Below are 26,907 nucleotides of genomic sequence, written 5' to 3' on the forward strand. Positions count from 1 at the left end.
CCAACCACCAACTTACCATCCTGAGACAAGGCCGAGTATAGCCCACAAAGATCTCCGCCACAGGGCCAAACAGGCAGGATATAACCCCACCCACTTTGCCAAAGCACAGCCCCCACACCACTGGAGGGATATCTCCAACCACCAACTTACCATCCTGAGACAAGGCCGAGTATAGCCCACAAAGATCTCCGCCACGGCACAACCCAAGGGGGCGCCAACCCAGACAGGAAGACCACGTCAGTGACTCAACCCACTCAAGTGACGCAGCCCTCCTAGGGACGGCATGGAAGAACACCAGTAAGCCAGTGACTCAGCCCCTGTAATAGGGTTAGAGGCAGAGTGTTGAGAGGGGAACCGGCCAGGCAGAGACAGCAAGGGCGGTTCGTTGCTCCAGCCTTTCCGTTCACCTTCACACTCCTGGGCCAGACTACACTTAATCATAGGACCTACTGAAGAGATGAGTCTTCAGTAAAGACTTAAAGGTTGAGACTGAGTCTGCGTCTCTCACATGGGTAGGCAGACCATTCCATAAAAATGGAGCTCTATTGGAGAAAGCCCTGCCTCCAGCTGTTTTCTTAGAAATTCTAGGGACAATTAGGAGGCCTGCGTCTTGTGACCGTAGCGTACGTGTAGGTATGTACGGCAGGACCAAATCGGAAAGATAGGTAGGAGCAAGCCCATGTAATGCTTTGTAGGTTAGCAGTAAAACCTTGAAATCAGCCCTTGCCTTAACAGGAAGCCAGTGTAGGGAGGCTAGCACTGGAGTAATATGATCAAATTTTTTGGTTCTAGTCAGGATTCTAGCAGCCGTATTTAGCACTAACTGAAGTTTATTTAGTGCTTTATCCGGGTAGCCGGAAAGTAGAGCATTGCAGTAGTCCAACCTAGAAGTAACAAAAGCATTACTTAAGGCGTCCTAAACTTCTAAATCAAATAGCTAAATGATCAATGCTAGGACCATCTTAAAACAATTCTTGATGTTTGTAAGCTCCCCCCCCCCCACAATAGCTTAGACTTTTAGAGTCTTTATTTGATCCCCTCGCCACTCTTGAAGTCACCCTCTGGGAGTGTCCTCAGCAACATGTAACGACGGAGGGCCCTCTGAGTGAGTTGGTCGAGGCTAGCGGCTGGTTTGAGATTCACCGATTGTTAACGCTTCTCACCACTTACTTCCTGGATGTCTCTGAGAGCTGTGCCTGTTGCAGCCTGATGACCTTGCTGGCCTCCTTCACCACCCTGTCCAGCCTGTTTTTGTTGCCTACATTAAGATTGCCAAACCAGGCCACCATCGAAAACATCAACATGGATTCAATAAAACTCCTGCAAAACAGTGTCGTCATTGTCTAGCTGACATTAAACGAGTTTATCTTTCTCAGAAAGATGAGTCCCTGCTGTCCCTTTTTACAAATGCGGTCTTGTTTGTGTGCGGAGGTCATTTAGAATAATAGCCAGTGTGTAGAATAATAGCTGTACACGCAAAGGATGATATTGCGTATTTCTACCGTTCTGTACCTATTCAGGATACATCGCCATGACGTAAATGACATTCATATCCATAAGTAGCATTTACATATCAAGGACGCATGATGTAATTCTGTTACCGTAACTCTGTTACCGGTTGTAAGTCCACTTCACTTACTGTAGTTCAATAACCAAAAATGCGTTTTTTTTTTTTTCAAACTCAAGTTGTCATGTCATAGCTGACACCCAATTCTTTCAGCAGATACCTTTGAATCTTAATTCGGGGCAGATATTTAACAGACTTTTTGGAAAACACACACACACACACAAACACACACACACACACACACACACACACACACACACACACACACACACACACACCACACACACACACACACACACACACACACACACACACACACACACACACACACACATAAGAACACACACACACACACGCATAGTGCCTGCATGTCATAATTTTGCAGGTGTTAGTGTCTGACACATACAAAGAAAGGGTCCATTCCTGAACACTGGGTCTCCTGGCAGGGATTAGGGACCCTTGGAAACAACAGGCCCCTTGGCCCTAGGATACTGGTGTGGTGGTTAGCTTTTCTCTTTGCTGCTGTTCCAGGGTTAACAGTGACGCACCACCCTTACTGGAAGACACTCATACTCTTTCACAGAGTTGCAGAGGAGCTGGAACTGTGAAGTCAAGTTTAATCTAACTTAAAATCAGCGCGTTATAAATCCTTGTAACCAGACAGTTTCCATGGGGATGATGTACGTCAGAGTTGCCTAGTTTTCCTCAGGCGAATCATCCTAGTTTTAACCTTTTACTGCAGTGGGCTAAAATCAGGGTCACACAGTGTTTCTTGGTAGTCTTAAACAAATCTATTTTGAAACAAAACTATCACTCACATGGTTATGGGCTTAAAAAAAGAAGAAACCTGTAACCGTGTCAGATATACAGGATTTTCAGAATGCATCCCAATATTCCACTTTATACTACACTTTATATACAGTACCAGTCATCAGTTTGGATACACCTACTCATTCCAGGGTATTTCTTTATTTTGACTATTTTCTACATTGCAAAATAATAGTGAAGACATCAAAACTATGAAATAACGCATATGGAATCATGTAGTAACCACATAAGTGGTTAACAAATCATCTTTGGTTTTACCCCTGTTTGAGTTCTGAAGTTTGACTTCTGTGACTCTGTTTTTGGGGATGGAGATTGAGGGACAGGGAGAAGGGCAGGTAGTGGTATGAAATGCAGTGGGGATTTTTCCTCTTTTTGTCACTTTTCTCTTTTCTTTACCCATCTTTCCTCTGTGCTGAAGTTTATGACTTTCTCACCGCCTGCTTGTTCGTAAACAAACAGGTTGCCAGGCAACTCTGGCAAACAGAGCTGGAGCTGGTTGTTAGTGGAGCGTCTCTTTTATCCCCAGCATTGTTCCTCAACGCCCAGGTCCCCCATCCCTCCCACCCCTCAACCTTCCTCAACCAGTCCCTACACCCATCCAAACCCCATGACCCCCCCATCTCAGGAATCTCAAGCCCTCTTCCTCTAATTCAGGTTTCGGGGGGACCCTCAGTACAAGAGGTGGCACTTTGGGTTCACTTCATTTCTGTAGAAAGATGTATCTCTGATCAGGATGGAATGTGTGTGTCTGCTTGCCTATGTATAGTTGGTATTCAAAGGTCTTCTGACGTTGTCTGTGTTGCCAGTGTCATATCCTCAAAGTAGGACATCTGGATTAGTGCATAGAGTATTATTATAACCCCTCTTATGAGCCACCTATGCCCCTCCTCATGTTCTATCTATGGCCTATTGAAATGGGTGTGTGTGTGTGTGTGTGTGAGAGAGAGAGAGTATTGTGTGTGTGTGTGTGTGTGTGGAGGCGGGGATGTAAGGGGGGCTATGGGGGGGCAGAAGGGGTGTTTCTCTCCCTTCTCTCCCGTTGTCTCTCTCTCCGTCTCCTTGGACACACTGACGGATTCTCAGTCTTACTATGGCCACCACAACGGAGGAAAGGTCTCCTCTCCCTACCCAGATAGAACCACACAGACCCGGCCCAGAATTCATCCTGAGCCAGCTAGAACAATACCAGCCTCACCTAGAACCAAGACTAGAATGTAGTCTAGAACCCAGTCCTGGACCCATCCTAAACCAGGACCAGACTCTATCTCAGACCCCTTTTCCTTCCTCATCCCCGTCCCACCGCGACAGAGAGGAGGAGGATGAGGACGAGGAGGAAGGAGGTAACTCCGGACCAGGACCAGAGCCTGTGGTAGGTGAACATTCGGACCCGGAATGGGTTGAGGAGAGATTCCGTATCGATAGGAAGAAACTGGAGGCCATGCTGTATGGTAAGTTTGCTGAACAGGTGTGACGTGGTCTTGTGGTTATGCATTGACTTCCAGTGTGGTCATAAATTGACCAAGATTGAATCGCGACAGTGCGCTCCATAAATTCGTACGGTTACCTAAGTTGACTCAGAAAAACGTTTGACTTCCCAGTACAGTAATTGTAATGCTGTCCACGGATCGTCTGCATAATGTGAACGCTGAGAAGCTCTTAGCATCTGTCTGGCACAGCACCTCCGTATATAATTGCCAGGTCATTAAGCAGCTGTCGTCATTGTTGTTAAGCATGGTTAAAGTTTCTGCCTTGATGATTTATAAGGTTGCTTGTGTATTCACAGACGTGAGGCTCAGACAGGGTTGCTGTAGTATCATCATTCCCATTCTGTCATGACAATAGCGTAGAGGTGTCTGTCTCTGTTGGGTAGCAGTGCAGAGCAGGTCTGTGGCAAACTTCCTCCCCTGTGTTACAGTGGAGACTCTGACAGGAGTAGTGAATTAGAAGCTGTTACTTCTCTCCCTCAGCCTTGATGTGGAAGAATCTGAGTATCTAAGCGGCTTCATGTTGTTCATAGAGTGTATGGTTTGTTTTAGTGTGTGTGTGTGTGTGTGTGCAAAAGAGAGAGAGAGAAAGAAAGAGAGAATGGGTGTTTGCATGGGTAGTCCTGTGAATAAGCCACACATCACACTGTGCCTGCCAGCCAGTTTTTGATAAACATCCTATTCTCTTTCCCCTAAGTGTTAGTTAGCATGTTAGCATGCTGTGTTGGGACTGAGATCTGGGACGTTAGGGTGTGAATAATAACTATAGAGGGAAAAGGTCTCCTAGTTGTTTTCCATCAATTTGTTGAGTTTGACAATGTTTGTTATTTAATTTCTGGTGGGGTAGGGGGTCCATGCGTCAGTGAAATACCTTTGACGCGATTAGCTGTCTCTGGCTTTTGGTGCCCCCATTCCCTCTCTCTCCGCCCCATGCTGCTCGCTTGCCCATTCCTCGGTTTCGGGGGAGCGTAACCCATGGCGATCAGGGGACGTGGGCTTTTTATGGGGGCTCCCCCCTCACCCTGTAAATGTCATTGTGAAGCGATGGCCTTTTAAAAAATGTTTACCTTCCAGCCCCTCGTCCCCCTCTTCTCTGCAAATTTCAACTCTCCCTGTTTAAATGTTGACCCTTAGATCTCACATACTTCTCTCTTTGAAGAAAAGTGTTGCTTAGACACAAAAAAACCATTAACCTGTCTGATTATTGTTGATATTAGATGAATGCCTTCCCTGTGGCTTCCCTGTGGCTCAGTTGGTATTGCATGGTGTTTGCAACGCCAGGGTTGTGGGTTTGATTCCCACGGGGGGCCAGTACAAAAAAAAAAATGCGTGAGATGAAAATGAAATCTATGAAATCTATGAAATGCATTCACTACTGTAAGTCGCTCTGGATAAGAACGTCTGCTAAAATGACTAAAAAAAAAAAAAAATTAAAAAAATGTGTGTTTGTATATCTTTATACCTCCGATTAGGTGCAATAAGTAACTCTCTCTCAACCTTTCTGTCTCTCTCTTCTCTTTCACTCTCCTCTCTTTCTGTTTACTCAGCCCCTAGACATGGAGAGGGACCTACAGTTGAAGAGTTCTTTGAGAGAGTAAGTATGCAGAACGAAGGTCACACTGACACTGAGAATAAAGGATGGAGATAAAATAAATCAAATGATAGGCAGACATTCATATAATGTGGAAAATAACTCACTGAAATGAAACTACATGCAATTAAAAGTCTACAGATTTACCAGAGGAAATCTGTATAGAGAACATGAAAGGTCACAGACTGACTGTCGACATTGTTTCTCAGCAATTTGTCATTGTTACGGCGGTGATGAACCTCTTTGAGATGCAAATGAAGTATTGTCTTCTCTGAATAGGACATGTTTTGGTGTGTGTGTGTGTGTGCGTGTGGGATGTATGGGCTGGTGTTACTCTCGTGGTAAAACACCTGTCTTTCGGACACACATATTGACACCTGTTTTTTTCTGGCATGTTGTCTTGCAGGTGATGGTGGAAACTAACACCCAGGTGAAATGGCCATCCAAGCTGAAAATAGGAGCCAAGTCAAAGAAAGGTGATGTTACCTCTATCTGATCTAGAACACCTGACACCCACATACTCAAACAATCTGTCTCAAGCTGTCTCAATCTGTCTCAATCTGTCTCAGTCTGTCTCAATCTGTCTCAAGCTGTCTCAGTCTGTCTCAATCTGTCTCAGTCTGTCTCAATCTGTCTCAGTCTGTCTCAATCTGTCTCAGTCTGTCTCAGTCTGTCTCAATCTGTCTCAATCTGTAGCAATCTCCTATACAACTTGATATTCAATATTATACAAAAAGTATGTATTTTAGATTAATTGTTTGCATCCTGTTGTATCGATAATGCAGACCCCCATGTGAAAGTGGATGGGAAAAGAGCCAATGTTCTAGAGGCCAAAAAGAAAATTCTAGAACTTTTGGAGACAAAGGTGAGTGTCCTAAACTGAGGTATAATCAAATACCTCACATGTAATTAAGTCAACTAACTAAATACAGTTAGTTAAACCCATGTTCTCCTGAGCCAGGTCAACAAGGTGACCCTGAAGATGGACGTGGCTCACACAGAACACTCCCATGTGATCGGGAAAGGGGGCGGGAACATCAAGAAGGTGATGGAGATTACGTCGTGCCACATCCACTTCCCCGACTCCAACCGCCACAACGCCACTGGAGAAAAGAGCAACCAGGTACTGTCTCTAAGTAACCCAGAACAGTTTCTTAGCAACTGTCTCTAATCAACCAGGTACTGTCTCTAAGTAACCCAGAACAGTTTCTTAGCAACTGTCTCTAATCAACCAGGTACAGCACCTTAGTAACTGGATATTGTCCCGTAGCAACCAGGTACTGCCTGTTAGTTATTGTCCTTAAGCAATTTTATTTTGTCTCTCCCCTCTCTCTGCCTCCCCTGTCCAGGTGTCCATCGCGGGGCCTGTCCAAGGGGTGGAGGCAGCCAGGAAGAGGATACGTGTCAGTGTCTCTCCATCTTAATGATTGGGTGGCCTTCATCTTTATTTTGTGCATGTGATCTATACACCATCATGACCTCTCACCCTTCCCTCTTCTGTGTCCCTCAGGACCTTCAGCCGCTGGTGTTGACCTTTGACCTACCAGTGACCCTGGTGTCCCAGGCCCTGCCGGACGCAGCGTCGCCGGTCATCCAGCAGGTGGCGCAGGCTCTGGGGGTCAGTGTGAGCTTTAGGGCCCAGCCTAGACTGTACAGCAGCTGCTGTGTGGTTAGAGCACTTCAGGGAAATTCCGTCGCCATCAAGGTCAGTGGAACGCAGATGTACTGAGAGCCACACACACAGATAGATACAGACACACACACACAGATAGATACAGACACACACACACTCCCCTTTCTCTGTCTCAATGTTTTCTCTATTTCTTTGTGACTTTTAGATGCACTTCCTCCTTACTTTCATAAAGAGAAACCTCCACTTGAAAGAGAAAAATTATTTAATATGATTCTATATATGCACACATTCTCTCTCTCTCTCCCTCTGTCACTATGTCTCTCTCTCTCTCTGTCTCTCTCTTTCTCTCTCTCCCTCTGTCTCTCTCTGTCTCTCTCAATTCAATTTCAATTCAATTTCAATTTCAGGGGCTTTATTGGCATGGGAAACATATGTCTACATTGCCAAAGCAAGTGAAACGGATAATAAACTAAAATGAAATAAACAATAAAAAATGTACAGTAAACATCAAACACACAAAAGTTTCAAAAGAATAAAGACATTTCAAATGTCATATTATGTCTCTCTCTCTCTATCTCTCTCTCTCTCTCTCCCTCTGAACCCTAACAGAAGGCGGTGTGTGTGCTGATGGAGCTGCTGCTGGGGTCAGAGCTCGGGGCTGGGGGTCAGGGTGGGGTCATGGGGGTGGTCAGTACCCAGCTGGATGTGACCTCCCAGCAGCACCTCTTCCTGCTGGGGCAGAACGGAGCCCACTTCCTGGGGGTCATGCACCAGACCCAGACCCAGATAGTTCTGCCAGACCTCAGCGCCCCACAGAACCCCCCCTCACTGCTCATCCAGGGAAGTCCAGACGGAGTGTGTCTGGCCAGGCAGCAACTCATGGTGAGGAGCGGTCAAAGTTTACGTTTTTATTTTGATTGATTATTTGATTCAACCAGACAGACAATTAGATTTGAGGTAAAAGTGGAACCTTGTTCACTGTGGAGAGTTTTCTAAGAGAGGACCTGTTAGAAAACCCTCTGTTGTCGTTCTACAGGACTGTCTGCCTGTGTGTCTGATGTTTGACATGCGTGAGGATGGGGAGGCAGACCCTCGTAAACTGGCTCAGATGATGCAGAGTATGGGGGTCTTCATCAGCGTCAAACCCAAAGTCAAACAGACCGCCAAGGTACAATAGTGCGATAGCAAGTGTTATAGTTGTATTATTGCTAAATGTTTGGTACTTTAGTGTCTAATGAAGTACTATACTGTGTTGGACTATATATCCTGGTTTGTATGACATAGGGAGAATCTCAATTGCATACTCCTTGCGTCCTCTCTCCTCGCCCTTTTCTCAAAATCCATTGGATGAGAAAGAGGTCCCTCCCCTCTGACCATCGCCTCCAATGGGTTTTGAGAAGGAGGCGCGGAGAGAGGAGAGAGGATAGAGGACATGAGGAGTATGCAATTGAGATTCTCCCATTGTTTTGTGTGTTGGACTACATTTCCTGGTTTGTATGACATGGTGTTGTGTGTTGGACTACATTTCCCAGTCAGTGGTGGTAAAGGGTCTGGAGAGGAACATCTCCAGTTTGTACGAGGCTCGGAGGCTGCTGCTAGGGCTGGAGTCCAGCGAGGTCACCATGACAGCCAAGATGAACTCTGACCCCAGGTTGGCCGGCAACGGGCTGACCAACTACTGGCTCAACATGCTGCTGCAGCAACTCCGCCTCTCCGACCACGGTGTGTGTGTGTGTGTGTGTGTGTGTGTGTGTGTGTGTGTGTGTGTGTGTGTTAGTGTCTTTTCATTTATGTATCACTGTTTTCACCTGTCCTATTCTAATCTCTAATCTGATCTCCATTTGTCTCAGGCTCAGTGCCCACCACTGAGGCTGTGATTGGCTCTTTTTCCCAATCTAAACCCCACCCGTCCCCTCCACCAGGCCTGACTCCGCCCTCTGAGGAAGTGAGGATGGGACTGAAGGGGAAAGAGAGCAGACAACTGGAGAAGGTGTGGAGAGATCGGGTCACCGTCAGATCCCAGTATTAATCCACATAACTAACAGACAACACTACAAAAAAACAGCCACCTTTACCCCTCTCGTACTAGAATCAGTGAAGTACTGTGAGAATTTGAGAGGGTGAGAGATATAATGGATCGATACCACAGGATGCTGTTGAGGGGAGGACTGCTCATAATAATCACTGGAACGGAGTGAATGGAATGGTATCAAACACATAGAAACTATTTGTTTGATGAGTTCAATTCCATTCATTCCGTTCCAGCCATTACTATGAGCCTGTCCTCGCCAATTAAGGTGCCACCAACCCCCTGTGATTTATACAGTAGTAAGGTGTTTCCCTGCAGGGGATTTGATTCTGCAGTTGTCCTAAGGGTGGTGCTATTGGATCAGTCGGATCAGGTTTGACCAATGAGATCACCTCTGTTTCTCCAGATCCCAGAAAACGAGGATCCGTCCGGCCTGTCCGACGAGGACGAGAGCCCTGGCTCGATGACATCAGAGCTGAGTGATGTCATGAGCCAGGTCAGGATGATGAGTCGGAGGAGCAGCCTCCAGGGTCCTGAAGTGTGCAGGTTCCTCAACCAGGGGAGACGCCACTCAACAGGCCAGGTCATGAGGTAAACACATTCACACTAGGGAGTGTACTGTGACATTAAGTTGTTCCTAGACACAATGGGCGAGGTTAGGATTTTGGTTGGATAGGCCCAAATATCTGTGGATTGGATCTTAGATAGGAGCCCCTGTTTTTTTTCAGAAGGGAATGAAAAACTATAAAACAAAACATTAGCATTTTTATCTTAATTTAGTGTATGTTTAGCCTTTTGTTCTACTGTTTGTTTATATTGCCTCTGGAAAATAACAAGAACATTTGGGACCGCAGGCTTATTTTTTTGCAGTTTAGCAACACTCATTCTAAATAATAATGTCAGAAAGGTACAGGTATTGCATTTATTCATTCCCTCTCACCAGTATCATGTCTCAATGTTCCTTACTGCCCTTGGATTAGTTGAGAGAGCGACTAAGTGAGTCCTACAAAACAGCTTTCACACTGTGGCTCAGACCTGACCTTGGTCTCACTGCCGCTGCTCTGTTGCAGACTGCTGGGCGGAGAGAAGGAGGGAGGGCGGAGTGAGAGACGCAACAGCCTGAGAGAGATGGAGGGAGGGAGGGGTGATAGTGGATGGAACAGCCTGCGAGAGATTGGGGGAGAGAGGAGTGACACTAGACGGAACAGCCTGATGAGGGATTTGACTCCGACTCAGGACACTCTCACTGATGTGTCAAGGAACGAGGTGAGACTCCCTCTGATTTCAAATGATTTATTAACAGGTTTGTTGCAGCTAGAACTTAAAAAAAAAACCTGCATGAGAACTATGGAGGAGCATATTATGTGTCACACGGTGTGACGTTGTAGACTGTCTCACCAATTGATTTGACCTCTTTCTTTGAGTCTTACAAAATCAAATTTGAAGAATTTGATTGGGTGTATGTGGTAGTTGTTGTTTTTACCCTTATTTGTCCACTTGGTGCCCCTGAACCAAAGGTTACCGTGGGGATAACATGTTTATCTCCGCGGTAATGGCAGGACGCGCTAGGTTAAGTCATATTCTGTTCTGTTCTCTCAGTAAATCAGGTCCCCCCCAGGACACATCATTTACAGAACAACATAACTGCATTTCTTCGTCCCCCTTTCCCTGTTTCTGCAGGATTATGACTATGAGATGAAGAAACTGCTGGCAACTAGAGGTTAGACCTTTTTAAATGCTTCTGCCTTGTTGTGTGATCAGAAGCCCAGCTTATTAAAAACACCCTTTTGGTTTGTCCAGGGTTCAGTCACACAGAAAGGTATTGTTGGACCTGCAGAGGAGTCCTACCAAGAGGGACCCATTTAGCAGCTGCACCTGGCCAAATTAGCTTTCATTGCATATCATTGGGATGGGTCACTTGCCACTGTCTGTTATTGAGAGACGAGGCAGCTCGTGTTTGTTATTCAGATCAGTGACGGAGGGAACCCATTAATGAGCCAGAGCCTTGAGTGAGAGAGGACCTATTTACGTGCTGCACATTGCCAGAGAGGTGATGGAGGGGATGCACTTATGGGCTGCGCCGTGCCAAAGTTAGATAGAGGATCATTGCTACTCCCACGGAATGTACACACTCTGGTGTCTGATACACTGTCTCAGCCACACAACCACACACACACGCACACACACACACTCTCTCTCTTTACCATCATTCAGAATGAGGGATATTCTGAGGATCTTTAGCCAAATGGTTCTAAATTCCCTCAGTGTTGCTTTATGGGATTATGAATTAGCAGTTTGAATGAGCCATCTGCCTCGTGGTCATTACGATACTCATGTGTCTATCTATGAGAGCTAGACACACACACACACACACACACGCGCGTGCACACACACAGACACACCGTTTTTTTTATTTTTACACATCACACACTCCTACATGGATCCTGTAATACACACTCTCACACTAATTTCAATGTGTTTAGTGTCTATGCCTATGAGATTCTTCATGAAGTATTATGGTTCAGTGCAATTAAACACTGTTAAATGAAATACAATTAAACACTTTTTTCTGTCTGCATTATTCAACACCTGACAACCGCGGCTTACCAATTAAACCACTGTGTCTACTTGTGAGTGATTTATATTTATAACTTGGTGTGTATGTTTCTTAGAGTAAGTTATGTGCGTGTTTATGTTTTTGTCTGTGTGTCTATCTGATCTGTCTATGGCTGCGTTTACACAGGCAGTCTAATTCTGATTTTTTGCCAATAACTGGTCATTTGAACAATCAGATCAGATCTTGAGCCAATAATTTGGCCCCCAAAAAAATCAGAATGGGGCGTCCTGTGTTAACGCAGCCTACGTGTGTGTGTGTGTGTGTGTGTGTGTGTGTGTGTGTGTGTGTGTGTGTGAGATGTATTTTATCTCTACTCTCCCAGCCATGCAGAGGAATCCGGTGGTGACAGAGGTTCGGACCCCCACTGATACCTGGAGTGGTCTGGGCTTCTCTAAGTCCATGCCTGCCGAAGCTGTTAAGGAGCTACGCCACGTCAGCCGACGCAGCTACAAACCTTACCTGGCAAACACTGGCCAACAACAACAGGTACAACTGCTAATATCTTACCTGTACTAGAATCCCTATAAACCCTACCTGACCAACCCTGGATAGCAACAGGTACAGCTCACCTTACTAGCTACCATTAGCTTACCTGGGGGAAATTGGCCAAAGAGTTTAAACCTGCATTAAACCAGCATCACCTGTGATGCTATTTCACCTGTACTAGGGTTATCATCTTACCTGCTTTTACATCAACCAACGATCCATTTTCCATGGGCTGTGTTGGTGACCTGTCCTCTTGGTTTAGACGCCGTCAAGCAGCTGGCCTCGCTAAATGCTCTGTGGACAGCCACTGAACACCACGCTAATTTGGGTTAATAGATACGAGTGGGAACTGTCTGATGGCTTCTGTGTTGTTCTGCGCTAGGGGATTTAGGAGTGCGTATCTGTGTTCCGCCTGATTTTTTTATTTTTTTTTGCGAGCTTGGAGAGGCATTGAGCTGGGTGAGAGTTTGTTTAGGAATATGATTATTCTCAATGTTATTTGGCTCGATTGGTTTTCCTGCACTGAGAAATGCCAAGAGCCGGAGAGAAACTGTGAGCACCAATTACCACCCTGTCTCATCCACTCATCCTCAGGGAGGGAGAGAGAAGGAGAGAGTGAGTGAGAGGGGGGTGGAGGAAAAGTGAGGAACAAAGCGAAGGGAGTATAAACAAGCGGAATATATGCAATTAAACCCCATCTCTCCCCCATCCTCTCTCCCACTATTTTCTGCCTTTTGCTCTCTCTCTCTCTCTCTCTCTCTCTCTCTCTCCATGTAGACATGGGGCCCGCAGAATGCGAAGGAGAAAGTGTCCAATGGCAGTAATTCAGAGAACTGGCGTGACAGACGTGGATCATCCTCTTCATCCTCCCCCATTTCCCCTTCTCCATCTTCCTCCTCCTCTTCCTCCCCCTCTAACTTCTCATCTTCCTTCTCCTCCACGTCGTCCTTCCCGGCATTTGCGTCTTCAACAAACAGACCCCGAACCGATAAAACCTGTACGTTTCTTTGTATGTCTCAAACAGAGAGGGTGTGTCTACAAAGAGAACTTTGAATGAAATGCAATCCCAATGTCTGGCTGATCTTCAATGTAGTCAGTATCAACGATGTGCTTTAAATGTCTTCCATCTGAGAAATATAGAAAGATGTGAGAGAGACTTTGTTAGGCTTTCTGTCGTAACTGTTCCTTCTGTCACTCCCCTCCTCTCCAATCCTCCCTGACCACTTCACCTTTGACCTCTGACCCCTAGCGGAGAGCTTCCTGAGCTGCAGTAACTACTTTGAGTGCATGTCCTCCGTGAGGGCGTTGACTGCTAGCCAGCGGAGCTCCTCCCCCCAGCCTACAGACGATCTCCCAGAGCTCCTGAGCCAGCTCGGTATGGGGAAGTACATCGACGTGTTCCAACAGCAAGAGGTACAGACAGACAACTAGCGCCCCCTGGGGCATAGGAGTAACACATTCACAGAGAAACGGGTCATTCCTCTATCTGTTGAAGTAGCCAACATAGGCAGGACTGACTAAGATGTTTTCAGTGGCACAGAGGATGACTCAATGAGCATCCAGTCGTCTATGTACTGTCTGAGTAACTCTGTTTTCATGCCCCTATTTCTGCAGATTGATTTCCAGACTTTCCTGACTCTGTCTGACGAGGATCTGAAAGAGGTGGGAGTGTCCACGTTTGGAGCGAGAAGGAAGATGTTATTGGCCATCTCAGGTGAGTGATCGGTAAACGCCATATAAAACCAATCCACTTTTGTAATGACACCTTATGTATAGAACATCTCTCTTGCGCTCTTCTCTCTCTCTCTCTCCATCCACCCATACATCCAGATCTAAACAAAAGCAAAAGGAAACTGTCAGAGACGCCTGCTGTGAAGCCAGGCTACCTAGAAGGTGGGGCAAGTGGCCGGCTCCCACGAATCATAGATGAGGACACCGCTGCTCAAAGAAACCACTGGTGAACCCCACACAACATTACCTAACCTGGGTAGAACTGCCTGTAAAAACAGATCCACGTTCAGATTGGCTTCGACATATCCGAACCTTGGTGGCAAACCCTAAAATGACTTTAGATCAGTGTCTAGGGACAATTTCATCCTACTGCCATGCCGTACACCAGCAGCCTTTACCCAAAGCCTGTCCCGACAACCTCGAGACCAGAGGGACCCTAGCATTGGTAAGACTCCAGTATTGTCTAAAGGAACGCTGAGCATTCATACAAACTATGTGACTCTATGTGGACTGTCACAGACATTCTCTCTTCTCTATTGGCCTCTCTTCTCCCCAGATAGTGCCTTATGCAAGCCTGTGTTCCTCTACACTGTGTGTTGCGGGTTGAAGTCCACTGTTAACCACATATATGCATTGTACATAAACCTACAAGGGAAAAATGAGAATGTATGATGATATTATTTAGAGATGATTATTAAACGTTTCCAAAAACTTGCCGCCTCTTTTTTTTTTTACCCGAGGACTCAACCAAATGAAAACCTTCGTTGGAATGACCTGTATGTTAGTACAGTAACTCAAATATATTTTGTAGGCCGTCATTGTAAAATAAGAATTTGTTCACTGCCTAGTTAAATAAGAAATAAAATAAAAATGTATTTTGTTCCAATAAGTTAGAGGTCCATCGCTAGATGGCACTGACGTCACAAACTGTGTGCTTTTTTTGTTGTAGGTTCAAGTCACGTTCTCCACCCCTCATTATTGCGTCAATAGGCCTAATTAATTATACGTCAATTTTAGAAGGAAATCAACCAGCAACGACATTAAATAGAGCTAGATGGAAAGCCGGGAGTTGGGTTGATGCTATATGAACAGTCAGATAAAAAAAAAAAAAATAACTAAAAAAATTCTAGCCCAACGGGATTTATTCTCGTGAGTAATGTGAAACGCCTTTCAATATTGTTTCTCCTCACCTGAGCGCACATCTAAAAGTTCCAATTACATTTATCATCCGTTAGCAGACGTGAAGCCATTGCCTCCGTATTTGAGTCGTTTCTCATTTATTTAGAATATTGGTAATTAGGTGGGATCACGTAGGCCTCTGGGGGCCAACGACCGAGTATACACGACATTGCTAGACTAGATTGACGCGTTTAATCATACCAAAATGAAATTATTTGGTGTAATTTTAAGTGAGAATTATCTTGCCATTTTTTCAGTAAGGCTATGTGCACATGTCTTTGATAAACATTTGGCATAACGATACAAACAAGACCTATAGAAAGCAGAGCAAAGCAACAAAAAAAGCACCACTTTTTTTTTACACTTCCAAACCGGGCTGGTTGCTGCTCATCGCACCCGTGGCGCTGCCGTCGCATGTCTCATCAGTCACACTGCGCACCAGATGAAAATATCCCCGGGGAGTGACAGCCACTCCGTATCCACTCAGAGTGCAGATGTGTCGGCCTGCCTGGTCCTAGAGCCAGGAGAAATGAGAGCGGATGTGGGGGGACTGGGTTGGGAGAGATGATCCCCGCTTATTTTGACTCCCGAGTGGCGCAGCGGTCTAAGGCACTGCATCTCAGTGCAAGAGGCGTTAATACAGTACCTGGTTCGATTCCAGGCTGTATCACATCCGGCCGTGATTGGGAGTCCCATAGGGAAAATTCCCCCAGCGTCGTTCGGGTTTGGCCGGAATAGGTTATCATTGTAAATAAGAATTTGTTCTTAACTGACTTGCCTAGTTAAATAAAGGTTAAATGATACACCGCAGGCCACGTAGGCGTGAAAGAGAAACGCTTTGTTTCGGACTCATTTTTCTTTGGCTGCTACGACAGACTGTTCTACCTGATAATTATTTTCACCCACTTGGTGTCCCATGTCTAAATCAGTCCCCGATAAGAGGGGAAGAAGGAAAACGAGCAGTGGAACTGGATTCGAGGTCAAGATTTGAATTTGTGGGGTGTAGGCTTTACCGTTTTGTTTTTCCCCAAGTCGAGTTCCTCCTCTCTGCTCCCAGTCACATCGTGCGCTGCGCGTGGTTCTGAAAGGAAAGCTGTGCTGAAAGAACAGCGCTCGCCAGTCCGCTCTGCATCGGGTCAGAAGGCGACGCGCACAGGCCATATTGAAATATGAGACGACTCGAGGCTATATGAAATAGGCCTATAGCAGATAATAAGCATTATTGTAAGTGACAGATATTTTCACAGTGCTCAATTCTATAGAAGCCTCAACGTTTCATGTAGCTGAACACTGCCATACGCTATAGGACTATACTCAAACGTGTATTCTAAAGAGACTGCCTAGGCTTTACTCGGCTTGCATTTTGATGACCATAAAAGTTATCCAGGGATAACAACTATAGAGAAAAAGTGTGTAGGACTATATCAATCATGAAAGTACAAAATAATCCATCACCCCCCAAAAATATCCTTCTTATTGGCAGTAGTATCACCTGGAAATTTCGCCATGAAACAACAAACATTCGCTTATTCCCGTGTGAATGCACCATTCCCCCCGTTGTAAATCAATGACACACCAGCTCTCTGCACTGCAAAGAGAAAGAGAGAGGGAAACTGTGAGGGAGAGAGGGAAGAAGGGGGAGACGTGGAGAGGGAGGTATAGAGGGGGGTGAAGGAGCGAGCGGGGGGTGGGGGGCGATTGGGAAAGAGAGAGAGAGCCCGCTATCAGAGAGGCGGAGTCTGAGCGGAAGAGTTACAGAGGGTGGGAGAGAGACAGTTCTGACGAGGCTTGTTCCAGCTGCTCCTTCCTGGTCGCTGTCAGTATTACAGCGGAGTTCAGAGCTACCGGAGGTCCCGTGGATAATTAGGCTACTCTACAGTCTGACCGAAAAAAAACGTCCAACTGACAGCCGCAGAAACTTCCCACCATATTCCTCTGTTTTCCCCAGGAGCTGGACACAAGCTAATTGAGGTAGGTGGATGGAAGAGCGGGGTGTGTTTGTGAGCTAGGACCGGCGGAGACAGGTTTGTATGAATATGATAAGGGAAGGGAGAGAGTTATGTAGTCTACGTGTTTCTGGTTCACTCCCGCTTTGGTAAAAGGAGATGAGAGAGGCGCGCGCTCCAAGTAGACGGTAATTGCCTGTTTATACCGTCTGAGAGCCTCACGAGCTAATCGGTTTCCCGTGCTCCATCTGCCACGGTGTGCAAATGCGATATGTCTCCAAATGTTTATAATCAGCTTAGGAGGAGCAGCAATTTCATGAGAGGCAATCTCCAGTATTTACTCAATCAAATTAATCCAATCTAATAGATTGAATAACATCATGTCCTTGTCCATTTTGATGCTGACATATTTTCATCATTAAATGCATTTTCAATCCATAACAAAGTGCAGGTGAATTATCCGACATGTCGGCGCGTACTTGTATGAACAATTATGCCTAGTCCACATCATGCGCATCAAGGCAGCAGGCGCATTTACCTCCCTTGCTGTCTTAATTTCTCTCGTTCTCAATGTCACTTTCTCTCTCATTTTCTCTTTTCCCTTCTCTCTTTTTTTTTCAGACGATGCTTTTCTGTCTGCTGCCTTTCGCGGCTCTCATGCTGCGCGCGGAGGGCAGGCGCGGGGGAACGGTGGTTGGTAACAAAAACATTGGCCACGCGTTGGACAACGACAAATGGCTCAGCACCGTGTCTCAGTACGACAAGGACAGATATTGGAACAAATTCAGAGATGTGAGTTTATAATTACTGTGTTTTTCGCAACTTTCCTCACAAATTGGCAATTTTTGACGACTGTTGTAGCCCAGAACAATGTTCGAAAGACTGGCTGACCACGAGGCCCTGCCTTGCTGTTGCAGTCCTAGTAATGGTTGGGTGATTTGACTGACGCAGATGTGTATGCAGCCCCGTCCTTGACACACCCTTACAGTAGGTACGTGAGTGAGAGTCCCAGCCAGACAGGCAGCGGCCTTAATCCAATGTGTGGGCACTCAGCAGGTAGAGCAGCTTAGAGTGGAGCTCATGTGCTGTGAACGAACGGCTCACTCAGTAAGGCACTGAGGCACATCGAGAGAGAGTATGTGTGAGAGAGAGTGTGTGTGTGTGTGAGAGAGAGTGTGTGAGTGAGAGAGAGAGAGTGTGTGTGAGAGAGAGAGAGTGTGTGTGAGAGAGAGAGAGAGAGAGTGTGTGTGAGAGAGAGAGAATGTGTGTAGGAGAGAGGAGAGACAGATACAGTATGGACATTCAGGGCCAGGCATAAGCCTCTCCCCTGCATGGCAAAATGTGTAGAATTGCAGGAACGCTTGCTTAAAACGGCAACATTTTCTCTAATCCCCATGGCAAAATGTGTAGAATTGCAGGAAATTAACTCCAAAATGTAATTTTTCTCTCCCCTGCTTAGGGCCCCCAAAATACCTATTGAGATATTGAGGCTAGGGACACACCCTATTGAGATACCATGCAGTCTAGGGACACGCCTATTGAGATACCATGCAGGCTAGGGACACACCTATTGAGATACCATGCAGGCTAGGGACACGCCTATTGAGATACCATGCAGGCTAGGGACACACCTATTGAGATACCATGCAGGCTAGGGACACACCATATTGAGATACCATGCAGGCTAGGGACACACCATATTGAGATACCATGCAGGCTAGGGACACGCCTATTGAGATACCATGCAGGCTAGGGACACGCCTATTGAGATACCATGCAGGCTAGGGACACCCTATTGAGATACCATGCAGGCTAGGGACACGCCTATTGAGATACCATGCAGGCTAGGGACACACCTATTGAGATACCATGCAGGCTAGGGACACACCATATTGAGATACCATGCAGGCTAGGGACACGCCTATTGAGATACCATGCAGGCTAGGGACACCCTATTGAGATACCATGCAGGCTAGGGACACACCATATTGAGATACCATGCAGGCTAGGGACACGCCTATTGAGATACCATGCAGGCTAGGGACACCCTATTGAGATACCATGCAGGCTAGGGACACGCCTATTGAGATACCATGCAGGCTAGAGACACGCCTATTGAGATACCATGCAGGCTAGAGACACGCCTATTGAGATACCATGCAGGCTAGGGACACGCCTATTGAGATACCATGCAGGCTAGAGACACCCTATTGAGATACCATGCAGGCTAGAGACACCCTATTGAGATACCATGCAGGCTAGGGACACGCCTATTGAGATACCATGCAGGCTAGGGACACCCTATTGAGATACCATGCAGGCTAGAGACACCCTATTGAGATACCATGCAGGCTAGGGACACCCTATTGAGATACCATGCAGGCTAGGGACACGCCTATTGAGATACCATGCAGGCTAGGGACACGCCTATTGAGATACCATGCAGGCTAGAGACACGCCTATTGAGATACCATGCAGGCTAGAGACACGCCTATTGAGATACCATGCAGGCTAGGGACACCCTATTGAGATACCATGCAGGCTAGGGACACCCTATTGAGATACCATGCAGGCTAGGGACACGCCTATTGAGATACCATGCAGGCTAGAGACACCCTATTGAGATACCATGCAGGCTAGGGACACCCTATTGAGGTAGCATGTGATATACTGGAACCATAGCCCTCATTAGGCCCTGCTCACCCTCAAAACACCCTTGACATCATTCTAACACCACTGCTGGGTTCTGTAATCAGAGGAACACAGTGGTTTAGGGGACGTCTCAAATGCACCCTAATCTGCATATAGTGCACTACTTTTGACCAGGGTCCATAGGGCTATAGGGAATAGGGGGCCATCATGTGGGATGCATAGCCTACTGTGTGTTCTCTCTAATGTATGAGGGATCGATTTTGAAGTGGGCAATGGTCTTATTCTGTTAGCAGCTGTCTCAGCTAGCCGTGCCAGGATGGTTATTGTGTAATAGGGCATGCAGCAGTGAGAGGGTTTACATTAACATAAGCTAACCTTCTCTTGACTGGAGTCAGTGATGTGGGAGCTAGGATTGACCCTGGCCCTGCATTGTTCTTCATTGGAGTGGCGACGTGAGACCTTGCCACAACGCAGCATGTAAATGGCCTTAAGCGAGGCAGCTGCAGCGCGAGCCAGAGCAAGCGTTAGCAAAATCCCTTACAGCCTTTATGGTATGTGGGTGGGGGGGGGGGGCGCTGCCCACTGCCCACACACCTCCCTCTCCATGGTCTTCAATGCAAATTAAACTCATTAGGTGGAAGCTGCTCGCTGTCTGGGAGGAGAGGAGAGGGGGGCGAGGGATGGAGGAGGAGGAGTGTATATTGGAAAGGGTGTGACATTTTGGTTTAATATTTGATGTTATGTTTCCCTGCCTGAGAGGGCAGCACTATGGTGTGTGTGTGTGTCTGCAGACACATACCTGCAGGTCATAAGGCTCTTTCTAGCCACTCAAGTCATAAATTATTCTTCCCCTCTCTTTCCTCTCCCCCTCTCTCTCCCTTACCTCTCGCCATACCTCCCACTCTTTCTCTTTCCCTTGAATAACTTCGCTGTTACTGGCATCACTCCCTTTACTTCTCTGTCATCCAGTCTTTTACCTCTCGCCCCATTTTGGCTCATTTACTCTCCGAACGACTGTTTCTCTCTCTCTCTCTCTCTCTCTCTCTCTCTCTCTCTCTCTCTCTCTCTCTCTCTCTCTCTCTCTCTCTCTCTCTCTCTCTCCCTCCCCCTATTTTCTCTGCTCTCTCATCCCTTTCTCTCAGCCCGTCAATTCGTCAATCTTTTCTCCTCTCTTTGTCCTCTCACTCTCTCACTCTCTCAATTCAATTCAAGGGGCTTTATTGGCATGAGAAACATATTTTACATTGCCAAAGCAAGTGAAATAAAAAATCAAAAGTGAACAGTAAATATTACTCACACAAGTTCCAAAAGAATGAAGACATTTCAAATGTCATATTATGTGTATATACAGTGTTGTAACGATGTGCAAATAGTTAAAGTAAAAAAGGGAAAATAAATAGACATAAATATGGGTTGTATTTACAATGGTGTTTGTTCTTCACTGGTTGCCCTTTTCTTGTGGCAACCGGTCACAAATCTTGCTGGTGTGACGACACACTGTGGTATTTCACCCAGTAGATATGGGAGTTTATCAAAATTGGATTTGTTGTCAAATCAAATTTTATTGGTCACATACACATAGTTAGCAGATGTTATTGCGAGTGTAGCGAAATGCTTGTGCTTACAGTTCCGACAGAGCAGCAATATATAACAAGTAACATCTAACAAATACCTAATACACACAAATCTAAGTAAGAAATGGAATAAGAATATATAAATATACTGCTCAAAAAAATAAAGGGAACACTTAAACAACACATCCTAGATCTGAATGAAAGAAAAAATCTTAATACTTTTTTCTTTACATAGTTGAATGTGCTGACAACAAAATCACACAAAAATAATCAATGGAAATCCAATTTATCAACCCATGGAGGTCTGGATTTGGAGTCACACTCAAAATTAAAGTGGAAAACCACACTACAGGCTGATCCAACTTTGATGTAATGTCCTTAAAACAAGTCAAAATGAGGCTCAGTAGTGTGTGTGGCCTCCACATGCCTGTATGACCTCCCTACAACGCCTAGGCATGCTCCTGATGAGGTGGCAGATGGTCTCCTGAGGGATCTCCTCCCAGACCTGGACTAAAGCATCCGCCAACTCCTGGACAGTCTGTGGTGCAACGTGGCGTTGGTGGATGGAGCGAGACATGATGTCCCCGATGTGCTCAATTGGATTCAGGTCTGGGGAACGGGCGGGCCAGTCCATAGCATCAATGCCTTCCTCTTGCAGGAACTGCTGACACACTCCAGCCACATGAGGTCTAGCATTGTCTTGCATTAGGAGGAACCCAGGGCCAACCGCACCAGCATATGGTCTCACAAGGGGTCTGAGGATCTCATCTCGGTACCTAATGGCAGTCAGGCTACCTCTAGCGAGCACATGGAGGGCTGTGCGGCCCCCCAAAGAAATGCCACCCCACACCATGACTGACCCACCGCCAAACCGGTCATGCTGGAGGATGTTGCAGGCAGCAGAACGTTCTCCACGGCGTCTCCAGACTCTGTCACGTCTGTCACGTGCTCAGTGTGAACCTGCTTTCATCTGTGAAGAGCACAGGGCGCCAGTGGCGAATTTGCCAATCTTGGTGTTCTCTGGCAAATGCCAAACGTCCTGCACGGTGTTGGGCTGTAAGCACAACCCCCACCTGTGGACGTCAGGCCCTCATACCACCCTCATGGAGTCTGTTTCTGACCGTTTGAGCAGACACATGCACATTTGTGGCCTGCTGGAGGTCATTTTGCAGGGCTCTGGCAGTGCTTCTCCTGCTACTCCTTGCACAAAGGCGGAGGTAGCGGTCCTGCTGCTGGGTTGTTGCCCTCCTACGGCCTCCTCCACGTCTCCTGATGTACTGGCCTGTCTCCTGGTTGCTCCTCCATGCTCTGGACACTACGCTGACAGACACAGCAAACCTTCTTGCCACAGCTCGCATTGATGTGCCATCCTGGATGAACTGCACTACCTGAGCCACTTGTGTGGGTTGTAGACTCCGTCTCATGCTACCACTAGAGTGAAAGCACCGCCAGCATTCAAAGGTGACCAAAACATCAGCCAGGAAGCATAGGAACTGAGAAGTGGTCTGTGGTCCCCACCTACAGAACCACTCCTTTATTGGGGGTGTCTTGCTAATTGCCTATAATTTCCACCTGTTGTCTATTCCATTTGCACAACAGCATGTGACATTTATTGACAATCAGTGTTGCTTCCTAAGTGGACAGTTTGATTTCACAGAAGTGTGATTGACTTGGAGTTACATTGTGTTGTTTAAGTGTTCCCTTTATTTTTTTGAGCAGTGTATATGGATGAGCAATGACAGAGCAGCATAGGCTAAAATGCAATAGATAGTATAGAATACAGTATATACAGTACATATGAGATGAGTAATGCAAGATATGTAAACATTATTTAAGTGGCATTATTAAAGTGACTAGTGTTCCATTTATTAAAGTGGCCAATGATTTCAAGTCTATGTAGGCAGCAGCCTCTCTGTGTTAGTGATGGCTGTTTAACAGTCTGATGGCCTTGAGCTACAAGCTGTTTTTCAGTCTCTCGGTCTCAGCTTTGATGCACCTGTACTGACCTTTCGAATTCTTTGTGGGCCTGTGTTATCTGAGGGAAATATGTGTCTAATAGGGTCATACTTCTCTCTCTCTCCACCTTCTTCCCTCTCTCTCTCTGTCTGTAGGACACTGGATGATAGTGATGTGTGGTTCTCGAACCATTTGTTCATTTTGAACTAATCATTTTACTGACTCGAGAGTCATCCCAGCAAAATTGGTTCTGTGATGGTCCCCAGAACATCCATTCATCATAACACAAAAACTGTCCAGTCCTGGTGACGATTATAGAAGGTTTGTATAAAACTGATGTCGTAAGAACCTTCCTGGAACACATTGAATCATTTTTTTTTTTTTTACGGATCCCAGAATGTTTCATTAGGTTGTGGGAACATTGTGGGGACATCACAAAAGATAGGTTCTCAAAACCCCAAAATATCCAGTTGTGGGGATGATTATACAATGTTTCTTTTAGGGTGCAAAAGACATTCATCTGGTCTTACAAGAACGTTCCCAGAACACATTTTGTCTATTCTTTAAAGGTTCCCAAAACATTTCATTAGGTTGTGGGACCAGTGTGGCTACATTGCAAAAGATGGTTTCCCAAAACACAAAATATGCTCGCTTCTGATGACGTTCATACAATGTTTAAGTTGGGTTGCACAGGACATTCCCTTAATGTTGTAAGAATGCAGTAAGTCTGTTTTTATATATCCAGTCAGAAATGCATAATTTAGACTAACTGTAAAACATAAAACATTGTGTAAAAATTGACTGGATACCTTGTAAATATGGGCCTAGAAGTATGCAGCACATAGAGGATGGGTGAAGGGATGGTGAGTAACCCACTTTCCAGTATTACCCTGGGTTATTTATGTCTAAGAAGGCTAAAAAGGAAGCATGCAATTCCTGATTGACCATACTGCCATGGCTATATACTGCCAAAAGACAAAGAAGGAGAGCTTCCCTGGTGGTGCAGAGGATAAAAGACCTGGTATGGGAACCAAACATTGTAGGTTCAAGCCCTACATGTGAATGTTATCAATAAAACATCTGCTTGTGTTTGTATGATTTAAATGCTGTTCAAAAGTCCTATGAATTAAACTACAGTACCTTCAGAAAGTACTCACACCTCTTTACTTTTTCCATATTTTGTTGTGTTACAAAGCGGTATTAAAATTGATTTAATTGTATTTTTTTGTCAAAGATCTACAAAAAATAGTGAGTAATGTGAAAGTGGAAGATACATTCTAGTATATAAAAAAAAGGGAAAATAAAACATATCTTGATTAGATAAGTATTCAACACCTGAGTCAATACATGTTAGATTCACTTCTGGCAGCGATTACAGCTGTGAGTCTTTTTGGGTAAGTCTCTAAGAGCTTTACACACCTTGATTGTACATTATTAGCCCATTATTATTCAAAAAAGTCTTCAAGCTCTGTCAAGTTGGTTGTTGATCATTGCTAGACAACCATTTTCAAGTCTTGCCATATATTTTCAAGATGATTTAAGACAAAACTGTAACCAGGGCCACTTGGTAAGCAACTCCAGTGTATATTTAACATCGGATTTTAGGTTTTTGACTTGCTGAAAGGGGAATTTATCTTCCAGTGTCTGTTGGAAAGCAGACAACCAGGTTTTCCTCTAGGATTTTGCCTGTGCTTAGCTCTTACGTTTCTTTTTATCCCAAAAACTCCCAAACCCTTGCCAATGACAAGCATACCCATAACACCACCATGCTTGAAAATATGAAGAGTGGTACTCAGTGATGTGTTGGATTTGTCCCAAACATAACACTTTTGTATTCAGGACCAAAAAAATCTATTTCTTTGCCCCATTTTATTTGCAGTATTACTTTAGTGCCTTATTGCAAACAGGATACATGTTTCAGAATATTTTTCTTCTGTACAGGCTTCCTTATTTCCCTCTGTCATGCAGGTTAGTATGGTGGACTAACTACAATGTTTTTGATCCATCCTCAGTTTTATCCTATCACAGCCATTACACTCTGTAATGGATTTAAAATCACCATTGGCCTCATGGTGGAATCCATGAGTGGTTTCCTTCCTCTCTGGCAACTGAGTTAGGAAAATACACCTGTATCTTTATAGTGACTGGGTGTATTGATACACTTACCAAAGTGTAATTAATAACTTTATAATGCTTAAAGGGATATTCAGCATTATCTGTATGTGTGGAGTACAAAGCTTAGATTGTCATTCAAAAATCATGCTGTGACATTATGGGGTATTGTGTGTAGATCAGTGACACAAAATCTAAGTGTTATCCATTTTAAATTCAGGCTGTAACACAACAAAATGTGGAGAAAATCAAGGGGTTGTGAACTCTCCTGAAGGCGCTGTATATGCAGATAGTCAACATATCAAGTGTACAAAAATATGCTTGTGTTTGTATGATTAAATGATTTTCAGATGTCCTACGAATGAAATTAAAATGCCATGTGTCTCCATATCACCATATGGTTCCAATCGTTTTTCCAATTAGAAGCTGGAGCTGGAGCACACCCAGAGAACATTATTTTGTGTGGAGGTGCTGACTAACGGCGAATAAACTGTAAGCTATAAAAAAATACATAAAGAGAGTCGCACACTCTCTATATATAAACTGCCAGTCATTTCTGCATCGCTGTGCCTTCTTCAGGGTCTTCAATTGTTTTTCCACCATAAATTTATCCCATAGGGGATTTTAGAAACGCTTAAAATAAGGCCTGTGTTCTGTCTAGGCTTACCCTGGCGTGACGTTTGGTAACCATGTATATCTCTCTCGGACAACATTTTGTCAATATATTTGGCTCTATTTACTCTCAGACTCAAAATGCTAATTAACATCAAAGTAGACATCATGCAAAACTACAAATCCCTGCAAGCTCCCGCACGTCATCGCTAGCTGACACCTTTGCTAGCAGGTATTGTGTCAATTTAAAACTTGCACAAGCCAGTTCCCAGAATTGTCAATGTTTAAAGAATTGTAGCCAATTTATTCATTACTACATTTAGCTAACATTAGATAGTTCATCCAGAGATTCTTACCTTTGCCTCGATTCGGCGGGTCTCGTCAAGATATCATCATGACATTTGTAGTTCTTTTATGATAGCTACATTAGCAGATAATTAACATTTCATTTTTTGGGGGTGGTAAATACAGGTGAATGTATTGATAAAAGTCACCTTGTCCTAGAGAGATTTACACCGTTATCAAAAGGTCACGCCAGGGTAAGCCTACACGAAACACAGCGCTTATTTGAAATGCTTCTAAAATCGCCTATGGGAAATTGAATGGTGGAAAAAACGATTTGAACCATTTCCCTGTTTGACTGATAGTTTTTATGGGTATTATGACTGATACTGATATGACTGATACTGTGGTACTCTATTCAATCTGGAGATAAACATAATGGGGATGTATTCCAATCTGCTTTCTTGTTGACAATGTTGTGGTAATATTAGGTAAAACTTAAATATAACATTTTCTAAATGTTCTTGAAATGTTCTAAGGACTTTCAAGACAAGATAAAATGTACAGGACCAGTCAAAAGTTTGGAAGGTTTTCAAGGGTTTTTATTTATGTTTACTATTTTATACAT

The 26,907-nt window shown here is 45.0% G+C and overlaps 2 protein-coding genes across 2 annotated transcripts in view; both read left to right on the forward strand.

Annotated features, from left to right (window-relative positions):
* Positions 1 to 3,458: 3,458 nt before the first annotated feature.
* bicc2 (bicaudal C homolog 2) lies at positions 3,459 to 14,677 on the forward strand. The gene is made up of 19 exons (XM_014199820.3): positions 3,459 to 3,843; positions 5,427 to 5,473; positions 5,877 to 5,946; positions 6,256 to 6,335; positions 6,432 to 6,593; positions 6,820 to 6,873; positions 6,981 to 7,175; positions 7,713 to 7,985; positions 8,140 to 8,271; positions 8,636 to 8,825; positions 8,954 to 9,093; positions 9,539 to 9,723; positions 10,203 to 10,398; positions 10,813 to 10,852; positions 12,072 to 12,235; positions 13,013 to 13,232; positions 13,485 to 13,648; positions 13,850 to 13,949; positions 14,066 to 14,677. Exons 1-19 carry the CDS (start codon positions 3,486 to 3,488, stop codon positions 14,194 to 14,196), a joined length of 2,901 nt encoding a protein of 966 aa, XP_014055295.3. The 5' UTR covers positions 3,459 to 3,485; the 3' UTR covers positions 14,197 to 14,677.
* Positions 14,678 to 16,926: 2,249 nt separating this feature from the next.
* Positions 16,927 to 26,907, forward strand: part of LOC106604788 (testican-1) — a 262,141-nt gene continuing 252,160 nt past the window's right edge. Inside the window, exons 1-2 of the mRNA XM_014199823.3 lie at positions 16,927 to 17,116; positions 17,713 to 17,883. Coding sequence (XP_014055298.1) covers positions 17,716 to 17,883 — 168 coding nt within the window. The 5' untranslated portion in view covers positions 16,927 to 17,116; positions 17,713 to 17,715. The remainder of the gene's footprint in view (positions 17,117 to 17,712; positions 17,884 to 26,907) is intronic.

The sequence above is a fragment of the Salmo salar genome, chromosome 05, assembly GCF_965601325.2.
Source record: "Salmo salar chromosome 05, fSalSal1, whole genome shotgun sequence".
NCBI classification, from domain to species: Eukaryota; Metazoa; Chordata; class Actinopteri; order Salmoniformes; family Salmonidae; genus Salmo; species Salmo salar.

Coding starts and splice junctions, on each gene's coding strand:
- bicc2 (XM_014199820.3), top strand. CDS start 3,486: ATGGCCACCACAACGGAGGAAAGGTCTCCTCTCCCTACCCAGATAGAA. Junction 9,094..9,538: donor AGAGCAGACAACTGGAGAAG/GTGTGGAGAGAT, acceptor CTGTTTCTCCAG/ATCCCAGAAAACGAGGATCC. Junction 10,399..10,812: donor CTGATGTGTCAAGGAACGAG/GTGAGACTCCCT, acceptor CTGTTTCTGCAG/GATTATGACTATGAGATGAA.